Here is a 13,279-nt window from a genome sequence, read left to right as displayed (position 1 = left end):
TAGGCAGAAAGCAAAACAATCCTATAAAATAGCCACATGGGTAGTGGAGACTGTCCTGCTACCCCTGCCTGCCAATAGGAATCCATAGCTGTGTTCTAGTCCCCAGTGCCACATACACTTGTATCACCTTAAGCCACACATCAGGTAACACAAATGACATTGACTGCAGGGTAGGCCAGCCAGAACCGCAGTAAGGTTTCAGTGAGGAAGAGGGCAGATGTTCCCTCCTTAAGCCAGGCCACGTGAACACCTTGGAAAGGAACCTGGAACAGAGGACTGATTATTCTCTTCTGCGGCGTGCAAAAGCTAATTGGATTTGGGATCTTCTCAGTATTAAGAGACTTCATGTAGGGTCTTCCTGTGCTTTCTGTTGGGGTTCAACAGTTTCCCACAACATGGACCTAACACTGGCTTTGAGCCTAGTCATCATCAGTTTCGAGCCCTGCAATCAGACAAGTATCGTGTGATGTGCTGCTTGCTCACACAGATCATGAGGGTCATACATCTCCAACAACGAGATGGAATACAGCCAGGCAGTGGCAGGGCCAACATGCTTCCCTTCAGTTTGCAGGTATGGACAACTCAGCTGCTTGTAAGGCCTCATGTTCCTCAGCTGCTAGAAGCCTGTTCCCAGCAAGAGGCCTCCTAGCGACACCAGCAGCCTGGCCCTTCACAAATGCCTGACCAGCCATGCAGCCCTGCCAAGTCCCCACGCGTAGCTGCAGCTGAGCAGCTAGTCATGTCTCACTGCCACACGTCACTGCTTCTCAAAGAAGGGGAGCAATGGCCCTCCCAGCCAATTGCCTTACCTTGGTAATGTCCATGCCACCCCAATCTGCTCTTTGGTCCTTGGACAGTGCTATATAAGCAGCAGGTGCAGGTGATGCCCAGCAGCAAATGGCTCCTGCTGCTTCAAGCAACAGGGTCACCAAGCATCTGAACCTGTTCTCATCCACGCTGCTGCTTTCCAGCTTCAAGGATCTCTGCAGTTAGCCTTACCAGCAAAGTCTCTCCCTGCTTCTGAGGGTTTGCAGGTCCACACCAACATAGGATAACCTGAGATACTGCTGCTATAAAGACAAGCCTCTCAGACCCTGCAACAGCATCTGCAAGAAGGCCTTGGACAACTGCAGCTACCTTCAGCATCTCTGTGTTGTCATGTGAGTGTGACAGAATGGGGAAGACAAATATCCTTTTCCCCTTCCACCTAATGCTACATAGTGACAAGCCCCTGAAGCTGTAGTCATGAAAATCTCCAAAAAAAAAAAATCAGAGTGCTACAGAGGCGGGACATAGACTTTGGCAGTCACAAGGGAACCACCATTTGCACCCTCACTGAGGAGCTTCACTACATGATACTGGGTGGAGCACCAATACCTGTCAGCACACAAACAAAATCTGTCACTGGCAGGACATCGTGTCAAGGCAAAGAACACACATCTGCTATAGCAGGACAGATGTTCAACAGAAAAGGAGAAAACAGAGATCCCTATGTGCAACCATGAGGGCATGCATGTCGTTTCCTATGATGTTGGTAAGTGGATGGGCAGGGTGGGAAACAGAAAGCCAAAAACTGCATACAGATAATGGCTCACTCCAAACTGGGAGGTGGGGCAGAGACAGTCTGTCACCTTCAGGACTTGTCTCAGTCAATCTGCGCTGTGAAGGCTCAGCCACTCTCACAGGCCAAGCGCTGGCACTCCTGCTGGAGCAGTGCCCTCAAGTCTGAGCCAGGTAACTATGAGGCTGCTGTCAGCCCAGCATTTCTGGGGATGCTGCTCACAACTCCACTCCTCTGCATGCTGTTTTTTGAAGTCAGGACCTCCTGGCTCAAAGAAGCTTTCCCTCCTGCAATTCCCAAAGCACAAGCAACTACAACAGCTCAGGAGGTACAAAACGTCCCCAGCAGCAAGAACACTTGGATCTTGCCAGTCCTGATTCAAACTGGCCAAGTTGAAACAAATTAATCCAGTCACATGGCCACTATACAACCTTGTATTCAAACAGGAATCTCTCCTCCCCGAACTCTCCCTTCACTATGCTCCCAAGCTAACAGGATAACATTTGGACTCTGCAACAGCACAAGATATCTTCTCCTCCAAAACTACCTGGGCCAAAGCAGACTCCGGTTGTAGCTTCTCCTACAGTGTAGGGCAGAAAAAGACAACAGAATCAAAAGTGGAACACATAACTAAAAGGAGCTCAGAAGAGACTGTCGGAGATGAACAAAGCTAACACAAGATGTAGCAGACTATATTAGGCATAGCCAGAAAAGGGGTGACATCTACTTAATTTTATTTCATGCATTACAAATCTTTAAGTGCTATAAAATACTTCCTGGCCTTACAGTAACTAACTTGGAGAAAACTCTAAGTGCTCTTTTTGCTCTGCCTGAGGCAAAGTGCCTCTGCCTTTTAGGGAAGCGCCACTTAAAAAAACGCAACTCATCCGCACACACAAAAAAGGGAAGGCCCAAGCACAGCTGCTCTTCAATTTCTGAGTCACAGCAGGACGGCTTGGCACTTCTCTCCTCTGCACAACAGACCCTTGATTGCACACGGAACTCATACAGGTTGACTGGGGCAGGACGTGCCTGCTTTCTGTGGATCTCCCAGAAAGAGCAGGCACCGCGGCAGGATTAAGCTGCTGCGCTGCTCTGTGCCACTTCACAGCTACGCCGCCACTGCCATTTCCATTCAGCGCCAGGCTGACTTCCAACCCAGCCCGGCTTGGAGTCCTCCCCCTGCAGAGGATTACCTCCACAATCACAGCTCCGGTGGACTTAGCACAGCCACAATGAGCAACAGCAAACACTTTCTCACCACCATCAGCTGACGGCCCAGGGCAGCCAAAAACAATACAGAAAGAAATGATGGGGCAGCAGCTGACTAAGCCACCCGGATTAGAGAGGCTCAAACGGGCCTGAAAACCAGCATGTACCGCTAACCCAGCAGAACTGCAGCTCCAGCCCTCATCTCAATTCATCCAAACACGGTCAGGTGGCTCCTGGCTCTGAGCACGCTGAGAAAGGACACAAACACTGACGCTGCAACACAGAAGTCAGGCAAGAGGGAAAGAGCAGCCACCTGCAGACAACCATCACCCTCAACACGCACATCACCTGTCCCTGTGCACAAACTTGCACTGGCCACAATAGCTCCCTCCTGGGCCCAGGCAACAGCCCCACACTCCCTTGCTGTGACACCTTTGGCTGCATTTCCTCCCAGAAGACACGAAAGCAGGCCAAGAGCACAGGCTAGCTATCCAAAAAGGCAAAATGTCATCCATCTCGTTCCTTGGGTACCATCCCATGTTCAGACTTCACCTTCTGCAAGGGCAGGAGCCTGGATTCCCACTGGATCCCAAAAGGCACTACTTGCATGGCAGCATCGAAAGGTCCATCACACTTCATTTCCTCTCACTCGCGCACACACAAACACATGCACACACTGACCTGTTTACCACAGTGACGTGCCTCTGCATGGGGATTTCTTTAGGTGGTCCGCTCCCAGCAGCTGAAGGTAAGGCAGACCGGGCACTCTCCGCAACAGGTTTCACACCTCCACATGCTACTTCTCTGCCTCGGGGCAGGCGAGGAACAGGCCTCTTACTGCCTTCTTCCGGTACGCTCAAAGACCGGGGCTGTCGCAAAGTTCCTTTGGGCTTTCCTAAAGAGTTTGCAGATGCATCCATGAGTAGCATTCTCCTCCACCCAGTCTACCTCCACCTCCCCAGGCACCTCCTGTACTGCCATCCAAAGGGTTTCTTCTCTACTCTGGCTTGTGGGCACCTGAACTCCCACCACACAGCAGAGGTGACCAAGTAACACCGACAGGGGAACATACCATGCTAGCATTCAGGCCACACTGGGATAAACAAGCTCTTGGTCACTTCACTGTTTATGTGCTGCATGAATTTTGGAGGTCACAAACACTTCCAAGGGGATTGATGTGCAAGACAGTGTATCAACCTGCCTTTATAATCCCTGTCGTTAAACTGGAATCTGAGCCACCAGTTCAGCTTCCCAACCAGCATCCTTCCAGAAGCAGCAAACACTTCATTACAGACAACAAGGGGGGAATACACACAAACTATGAGACCCACTGTTGCTCCAAGCTGCCAGCCTGCAAGCAGATGGGTCTTGCCTGGACTTAATCCTGGGCCTGATTCTGGGCCCAGTTCCACAGTCACACAACAGCACTACAGCGAGGAAAACCTGATGCACACTTTTAGAAATACACTGCTACAGCAGCTTATGCATAAGGTAAGAGGTAAAAAGAGCCAGAAATGGGCATTGGAACTTTTGTGGCACTGTGGCACTGGCATCAGCAACATGAGCCACTGAAACAGCCACAGTGATGCTGCAGGGACTCCTTCTTACTGTGAGGGCATGGCTCAATTCTCCCACTCCACAACAGGCCAACGCCATCCTTAAAGAACAAGCAGGCTCATTGCCACATTTCTTGCCTGCACCTCAACTGTGTTTCTCACAGAAGCAGGAGCACGTGAAAGTGAAGCCAAGCATCTGCCAAGAACTTTTTTTCCCAGATCACTCACATCTCACATACACATTTGAGAAAGGCCTTTCTCTCTGATCACAGCTTTCAGACATAAGCACCCTTTCAAGAACACTCATCCTCCCAGGAGCTCTCCACCTGGACCATGTAACATATGGCCATTAGTGACACACACTCACAGACAAGGCTTTTGCTGCAGCAGCTACACAGCTCTTTCATAGAGGCAGGCCCTCTAGAGCTGCCTATGGCTTACCTGATAAACTGACTGGAGACGTGTTCTTCAGCCTCATCTGACAGTTTACCTGCCGGACTGTTTTCTTCTTGGAACTCCTCTGTCGGGCCACCAGTTGAGCAACTCGCACAGTTTCACTGCAACTAACAGCATGGCAAATGACCTTGTTGGAGCAGGAAGGGGATAGGGGAAAAAGCAGTCAGTAAGACCCATGCTTACCCACAGCTCCCAGAATCATTTGTATCCCTTACCAAGCCTGTAACTGCTGGATCACACAGGCCGGCAAGCAGTTGAAGAAAGGCTTCAGCAGCAGACACAGATCTTGGAGACATCCCTCTCCTTTTGTGAAACCCCAGAAGAAACCTCAGAAATCAGCAAAGCACACCACCAGAACCTCTCCATCACCTTTCCACATTAGGTTGCACCCCTCTAAGAAACAGCCTGATTTCTAACTACCATCCCACAGGCCCACAGTCTTGCTTTTTAACTCTGGGAAGCCATGGGGTTGCAGCCTGTCCTTGCTCCTGCTGCCAAGGCTCACTAGAGTCTCTGGCACCACGCTGACCCTGGGGAGCAGAGCTGTCTTTGCCCCACTTACCAAAGAAACTGCACAACCATCCTGGCTGCACCAATCACCTTGGAGGCACTGGGCTGACCCCCAACAACAGCCCAGCCTTGGACAAGCCCATAGCTATCTCCCCACCCAACTTCATGGCATCTTGCCTCAACATCCCCTCACCACAGGCCATCCCTTGGATGGATACAGAAACTTAGCCTTGGCAAGACCCCAAACTGTGTCTAGCATGCACTTTGTCTCACAAAGAAGATGCAAGCCCAAACTTTTGAGCCATTCAACTGCTGCAAAGGCAGCTGGATGAGTACTCCTCCAGGACTCCATAAGGACACAGGCAGTCGCCCCAAAAGCATGAAGTTAAAAATGGAAGTCTGTGGTCTCAGCCATGTTCTGTGGTGGTGGCAGAGACTGACAAAGGGCCCCTTTCTCAGCAGTGCCAAGGGGGCAGCACTGCTATCTCACTAGCCATGGCCTCCAACAAACTACCAGAGATAACAATTTTGCACAGGAGCAGGGCAAGAGAAACTCAGGGGCTTGACCAGCACCTCCGAAATTTAGCAAACAGCAGCTCCAAAAACCATCTTTTCTCACAACCAAGACAGGGCAACCAAAGCAGAAAAACAACAAAAGCAAGAGACTGCTAAACAGCAACAGCTTGTTCCAGGGATCTTCTCAAGTCTCCCAGCGTGACCCAAACAGCCCAGGAAAAGATGGGCAATGGATGACAACACCAGAAACCAGGCAACTCCTCCAGCCATGCTCTCCAGCTCATCCTTCCCCCTCCTCTTCCTCCTTCTTTTGCTGCACACCCAGCACCTTTGCTGGGCTGGCTCAACACAGAGCCACTGCAGGGAGGGCCTCTCCTTCAGTGAGGCCCTCCCTGTCTTGTCTCCTAGGACAGCTCTCCTACCCCAGAAGCTCCTGCTTAGAAATCAGACAGTGTACTGCTGCACAGTCAGCACTGATAAAAACAGCAAACCAGCAGCCTCACCACTGTAGTGATTAAATGCCAGGAATCACAGAAAAATTGAGGCTGGAAGACATTGCTACAGTCCATGTCATACAGCATCTTTGCTCAAAGCGGCATCAACTGCACCTAGTTACTCAGTCAGGTGGTGGAATATCTCCAAGGACGGAGAACTCTCAACCACTCTGGACTTTTTCCATTGTTTAGCCAGCCTCACTGTAAAAAAGTGTGGGGTTTAATGTGTACATGGGACTGCTTTTATTTCATTCTGCTTCTGCCGTCTCTTGTCTGTTCACTGAATACCAATGAGAACTGGAGATGGAGTCTGGCTCCATGGTTTTTTTTACTCCCTTCAACAGACATTAGTACATACGGGTAAGATTCCCCTGAGCTTTCTCTTTTCCAGCACAAACAATTCCTGCTCTCTGATCCCTGCATCAGAGATGTTCCTGCCCCTTCATAATCTTCAGTCATTCAATGAACTTGCTTCAGTGTGTCCATGTCTGTCTTGTTCTGGGAAGCTTAGAACAGGATGTTGTTTCACTGCTGCTGAGCAGAGGGGAATAATCACTCCCATCAGAGTACTGGCAACACTCTTCCTAGTGAATCACAGTATGCTGTTGGTCTCCCTTGCTACAATGGCACACAGCTGCTCCTTTGGTGAATTCTGGTGGGTGAACTTTGCACCCACCAGAACTCCAGGGAATTTCTCTGCCAAGCTACTTTTCAGCTGGACAGCCCCAAAACTATACAGGAACATGGGGTTATTCTTCCCCAGGTGCAGGACCTGGATTTCCCTATATTGAACTTCACAGTGTTCCTGATGCTCCATTTCTCTAGCTTCTTGAGATCCCGCTGAACAACAAGCACATCCATCTGCTCTATCAGTCTCTCTTGTCATCTACAAATTTGCTGAGGATGATCTCTGTCCCATCACCTAGGTCATTCATGAACATGTTAGACAGCAGTTCCTGTGCATCTACTCCCAGGGCACATCACTTTTAAGTCGTCTCCCAATGGGTTTTGTGCCACTGTTATGGAAGAGGATATTACAAGCCTTATTAAAATTCAGATAAACCACATCCAATGCTCTCCATTCAACCAATCATCTCATTTTGGAAGGGTATTAACTTGGCTACATATGATTTTCACTTCATAAATCCATACTTGCCTTCTTAAAAGTGTCTGGAATAGCCTTCCAGGATTAGATGCACAACAACTTTTGCACAGTTCAACATCAGGCTGATCAGCCTGAAGTTCCTCCTTCCCACCCTTTCTGGTGAAGGGAGGTACTTTCTTTTAGTCCTCAGGAACCTCCCACAAACTACCATGACCTTTCCAGGGTAACTGACACCTCTGGATGCACTGCAACGAACCCACAGACTTGTGCACGTTCAGTTTTTTCAAATGTTCCCTATCCTAATCCTCCCCCAAAAAGGCTAAGACTTCCTCGCCCTGCCACTTTCCTCTGGATATTTCTATAGTATCTGTATATCCCTTCCAGCTCACCCAATTCTGCTTCTTCATCCTGTGTGCATGCTTATAATGGCAGATTTAAATCAGAAGCTCCTTCTTCACCCATGTGTACCCTCTCCAACCTTGCTTAAGAGAGAGACTTTGTCATACAGCAGCCTGTACCTGAGTCATAACCCATCTTGGTGAAAGGTGAACCTGAAATCCTTCACTTTTCACCCTTTCACAGATGGCTGGGCAACAGTTTGAGTATGGATTTGATAAGACTTTAGTGAAGTGAAACACAGCAAAAGGCTGAAGGTCTTCATTTGCTGTACCTTCTTTCTTTTAGTTTTTCTGTTGTCCCTGTATTTTCCTCCTATTGCCTGTACACTTAACCAGCTATTTTAAGGACTTTCTTTGGAAGCACGTTCTCGGAATTGGCAGTGCTCTGGGAGCTGTTCTGTAGGGGATGGCACTTCGTCTTGGTCTTCAAGTTGTTCAGATAATCAACAGTAAATACAGTCTTTCTTAGGCCCATGTATGTTTGTTTGGGGAGGATCTGTACAAGCTTCCCAGGCTGCTTCTCCCTGCTCCCACCTCATTCATGCTTCCTTCTTATGGTTCAATTTTTGTCAGTGCTCCTGCCCCCTTTGCTTTTTTCCCCCAACTGTTGGTACAGACTATTCTTGAACCTAGAGGAAGCAATCCTTGAAAGCCCACTACCTCTCCTGGATCATTCTTCTCTTCAGGACTGTATTCCCTGAGTCTTCCAAGCAGATTCCTGAACAGGCCAAAGTCTACTCTCCCAAAGTCCTGCATTGTTGATCCTACTTTTTCCTTTGTTCCCCTCCTTTCAGGCTCTCAGACACCACCATCTTGCCACAGACAGCGCTCTTCCCAGCCTTTACATCTGCAACCATTTTTCCTTGTTTTCAAGGACCGTGTCCAGCAAAGCAACTCTCCTCATTGATTCATCGCATGTGTCAGGATGCTGAGAGCAGCAGACTCCAGAAACATCCTGGATTGCTCACGCTTGGATGTCTTGTCCCTACAGCAGGTATGGCAGTGGCCGAAGTCCCCTGTGAGGATCAGAGCCTGCAAATGTAAGGCTTCTGGCACTTGTCAAAAGAAGGCATCACCTGCTTTATCTACCACTTCTTTCCACCTAAGACATTCTTAACAGATAGCCACCATGTTGCCCATACACTGGTCTATCCACTACTCGTAAGCTCTTGCTGTCTCATCATCTGTCACAAAGAGAGAGCTCTCAGTGTCCCCACTGGTCCCAAACGTGGAAGGTCTCACGGGAACTCCTCCTACTTACCACTGCAGCACATAACTCCTCAGGCTGTGTCAACCCACAGCAGCATGCTGGTTGTGACAACAACTCTCCATGACTTCAAATGAGATCACAGCCCTGAACAACACAAAGATCTCCAATTTCTCCTGGCTGTATCACAAGCTGTGGACAGTCTTGTACTGGCAGTTCAGAGTGGTGCCCAGTTGTGCCCACTTCCAGAAAAGCGTATCAGAGCCTTCCTCAAACTCCTAGCTAACAGGAGTGGATGAATGGGATAGATCAACTTGAGCCTTATTCTCAAAGTCTCAATATAAAAGGTTTTTTGTCCCTATACAGTTTACCATAATTCTATAAATTAACATTTTTTCATCTTTGGTACATTTCAGGTTTTTCCCTTCACTAAATGTTCTAAGTAATTTTCAGCATTTCCTTCCCTTGTTTTCACATCATAGTGATAAAAGTTTAACAAGATGGTTTGAATTAGAATGAATTCAGGTGAAAAAAGGGATGGGGTAGATGAGCAGAGCAAAGCAGTCTTCAAAATTTTCCATTTGAAGGGGCTTAATTATTTAAGTCAAAGTTTTCTTAGAGGAAGGTGCAACTACACACGTCTTGTAAATGAATATGAAGCAAAGCAAAGTAAGGTTCCTTGAAATGATGCAACCACCTGTTGCAGGTGCACAGTATTTCAACGAGCCCCCTTGCAGTGTTTTCTGTATACTGAACTTAATTCTCATCTTCTGTGGAAACTGGAAGACATACCTACTGCACGAAGAAAAAGTCATCAGCTTTCATCTTTCCTGCATTCAAGACAGCTAAATTAGTGTTCAGTAGCAAGAGGAACAAGGGACAATTTACATCATTGCCTTCCCAAGACAATCAGTCTGTTCAGCTTCAGTTACCTAGCTAATATTCACCTCCCACAAATACTTAAGGCAGCATGTAACATGGCACTTTGAGATCAACTTGTATTACTTACTACCTACTTTGTACTATTCCTTTTTGAATGCATTTCTTGTAGTATGCCTTGGACAGCTGCCCTTACAGTAAGGAAAGTCCTTTCAAGACTATCTATACTGCAGTCAGGATCATAGCTGCTACCAGACCCCTGGATGTGCATGTCTTTGCCCTGCCCCATTATCCACAAAGGGATTAAAGAAGAGGCAAGGGTCTTCACAGACATTTTGGAGGTCAGGGTACTCAGGTGCCATGAAGAGAGACTGGCTGACTGCGTGCTCTTGCAGCAGCCTTGGGTGGACCCTGAGCTACGGTATCAGCCTATAATGGAGCTCAAGTACTCTGGAGAAAGGTGAACAAAGAGCACAGGCTTATAATGACACATAGCCTAGGTCCTGTATCAGGAAACCACATGGCAGCAGTCCCAGGTAGCTTACCAGCCCACATCAGTGCATAATCACACCCGCCACCCTCTGCTTAATGTCTGCCAATGGGACACTATGGACCGTGGCAACAGGAGGGTCATCAAACACCAACGTGGGCTCAGTCTTTGCACGTCTCCTGCCTCCCAGGTGTTCAACAAGCTGCTTCAGTCATGCAGAGCATAGCTGGCACTTCTGAACCCGACTGAGTCCTCCTCACATTCACATACCTCAAGACCCCTGTTTAATCACTTTCTCCTTTTTCACCTCCCAAAGCCACATTTCACTCTCTTGTAACAGCTGCCACAAAGAAGTCACTGCCTCTAGTGCTATCCAAGAGTTCACAAGGTTTTCAGCACACATCGTATTAGTGGATAAACAAGGCTCTCAAGGGAATGGGAGGATACCAGATTACACCCTGCAAGGCCCTAGTTAGAAACATATGGCTATCTGCCAGAACCACCACGAGGAAGCATTTAATTGCAGGATCACAAATGTTACCAGACCTGAGGTACCTGCAATCCTGTTACTGATGTAGCTGCAGCTGAGGCAGGCTTTGGAGAAAGGGAAAAAGAATCCCAAACTTGCTTATCTGCTGTAAAAGGACAAATTCTGATGTAAATATGCAGAAAGGGAACCTGTTGCTTAAAAACAGCAACATTGCCAGGTATCAGGACAAAACCCAGGATACCTCTCACCATATTCTCACAACACAGCTAATGAGGGAGAACTGGATCAGGCCATCCTGATCCAGCTGAACAAACAAGGAAGCTCAGCCTTAAGTCCTGTCTCTTCACACCTGCTATGACAGCAATACATAGTGTCAAACATCCACTAGCTTTTTGCTCTGTCCCAGGCTACAAAGACTTCAGGAACCCAGACATAGCTCCAACAAGGGAGAGGCTTCAAGCTTTCCATCATCTCCAAGTCACACAGCTACACGAGCTGTCAAGAGACGCATTCTGACTTCAAACCAGGAAGTCCAGACTATTGGGCAAAGAGGTTTGTGGTCCTAGCAAGCTGCTTCCAAGGTGGCAGCCACCAAGAGACACAGGCTAGTGCAGCAAGAGCGAGGAATAAGGGACAACTCTTCTACCACATCAATTCTCTGCTACAATTTGCTTCTCCTCCTTGATCTGTGTGATGACTCTTTATCCCTTGCATGCTTGCCAAGCTGAGACACTGCAACTCTTGCAGCAAGGCACCTTACTTACATGGGCTCTTCCTCACTTCAGCACATATTTGCAGTCTTGTTGCACTGCAACCCATAACGAACAAAAATCATAAGTCCAAAGCAAGCACTGTCATGCTTATAAGCAACAGCACCTAAGAGTTTCACTGTAGGAAAAAAATAATGCTAAACCCCACTGAGAAGAGATGATTAACACACACAAGTTAACCTTCTTTAATGTCCCAGGACAAGACACTAATATCTCCTCCGAAGTCAGAAATGCTAAGAAAGGGCCCAGAGCTCTACGGTCACACAAATGATCTTTGCAAACAGAATTCACATTTCCAGGAAAAAGCCCTGCAACTTTACACCTTTTGCATACACAACTCTGTGTCTGGAATGCAGAGGCAGGAAAATAAGGAGCATTTAGTATCTCATGTCACAGCTTCCACTTCTCCCAGAATTAATGCACCATGTGCACGCTACAGAAATCCACAGCACAAAAGGAGGTAAAACATTAACACTTTGCAAACACAAATGCCATTCTGAACCATAAGTGATTCTTACCTCTCCCATTTTGTTCTCTTCCATTCTGACCACTCCTGGGATACTCTCCAAGTAGCCTTCAAGTGTGTCATATCCTAGGTGCCTGAAGGGAATCAACTCATTGGTCAGGGATCTGTATTCACTCTGAAGTTCTGACAAACGTATGCCATTTTTAAAGGCATGAAGAACAGCTCGCAGAGCTTTTGCAACAAGTTCTGGCTCCTGCATCTTCACCTATACCCCTGCCTCCAAAAGAAAAAAGGGGAAAAAAAAGCATTTTTACATACACAGGCTAAAACCACCAGCTTTTATTATTCAAGCTCCCTCCCCCAACAAGCTAGAATTCAGCAACTCCATGGCTCATCTCTGGAGACTGTGATACTTCTGGGCAGACATGTAGGGCCATGGTTGTGGCAAGTCAAGCATAACATGGTATGGAATACACGGGGCACGATGTCAAAAAGTGCTGACAAAGGAGCACAGTAGCCATCATGCAGAAGTTCGCTCTGTCAGACAACCACAAGATAGCACATAGCTAGAAGAGGGGCAGGGGCTGCTAAGCAATTGACCCACCACAAGCAGATACTGGATACTGCACCTGGGACGGGGCAATTCTGGTTGTGTGTATAACTGGGGAATGTGAGGCACTCTGGAAAGCAGCCTGGGGGTCCTGCCAATGGGAAGCTGAATATGAGCCAGCAGTGCCCTGGCAGCCAGGAGGGCCACCCGTGTCCTGGGGTGCATCAGGCACAGCATCACCAGCCAGGCAAGGGAGGGGATTGTCCTGCTCTGCACTGGGGTGGCCTCATCTCGAGTGCTGGGGGCAGTTCTGGGTGCCACAATGTAAGAAAGACATTGAGCTCTTAGAGAGTGTCCAAATGGGGGCAACGAAGACGGTGAAGGGCCTTGAGGGGAAGCCATATGAGGAGTGGCTGAGGTCACTTGGTCTGTTCAGCCTGGAGGAGACTGAGGAGAGACTTCACTGCAGTTACAACTTCCTTGTGAGGAGGAGGAGCAGACACTGACATCTAGACTCTTGTGACCAGTTAGAGGACCCAAGGGAATGGCCTGAAGTTGTGTCAGGGGAGGTTTAGGTTGGATATCAGGAGAAGGTTCTTCACCCAGAGGGTGGCTGAGC

The 13,279-nt window shown here is 48.2% G+C and overlaps 1 protein-coding gene across 6 annotated transcripts in view; it reads right to left on the bottom strand.

The window, feature by feature from the left end:
• The window catches only part of TDRD7 (tudor domain containing 7), a 48,460-nt gene that overhangs the window by 31,415 nt on the left and 3,766 nt on the right, over window positions 1-13,279 (bottom strand). For 4 of the 6 annotated variants that reach the window (XM_082301410.1, XM_082301413.1, XM_082301412.1 and 1 more), the window contains exons 2-4: window positions 12,163-12,383; window positions 4,771-4,912; window positions 3,455-3,668 (exon numbers count right to left, since the gene is read on the bottom strand). In XM_082301410.1, the coding sequence (XP_082157536.1) occupies window positions 3,455-3,668; window positions 4,771-4,912; window positions 12,163-12,369 (563 nt within the window). In that variant the 5' untranslated portion in view covers window positions 12,370-12,383. Of the gene's footprint in view, window positions 1-3,454; window positions 3,669-4,770; window positions 4,913-12,162; window positions 12,388-13,279 lie in introns of all 6 variants that reach the window. The other 2 variants (XM_082301411.1, XM_082301414.1) reach the window with 2 other exon arrangements.

This window comes from Coloeus monedula (genome assembly GCF_965178545.1).
Source record: "Coloeus monedula genome assembly, chromosome: Z".
NCBI lineage: Eukaryota > Metazoa > Chordata > Aves > Passeriformes > Corvidae > Coloeus > Coloeus monedula.
The sequence above is the reverse complement of the archived record's forward strand: the minus strand, read 5'-3'. Positions and strand labels throughout refer to the sequence as shown.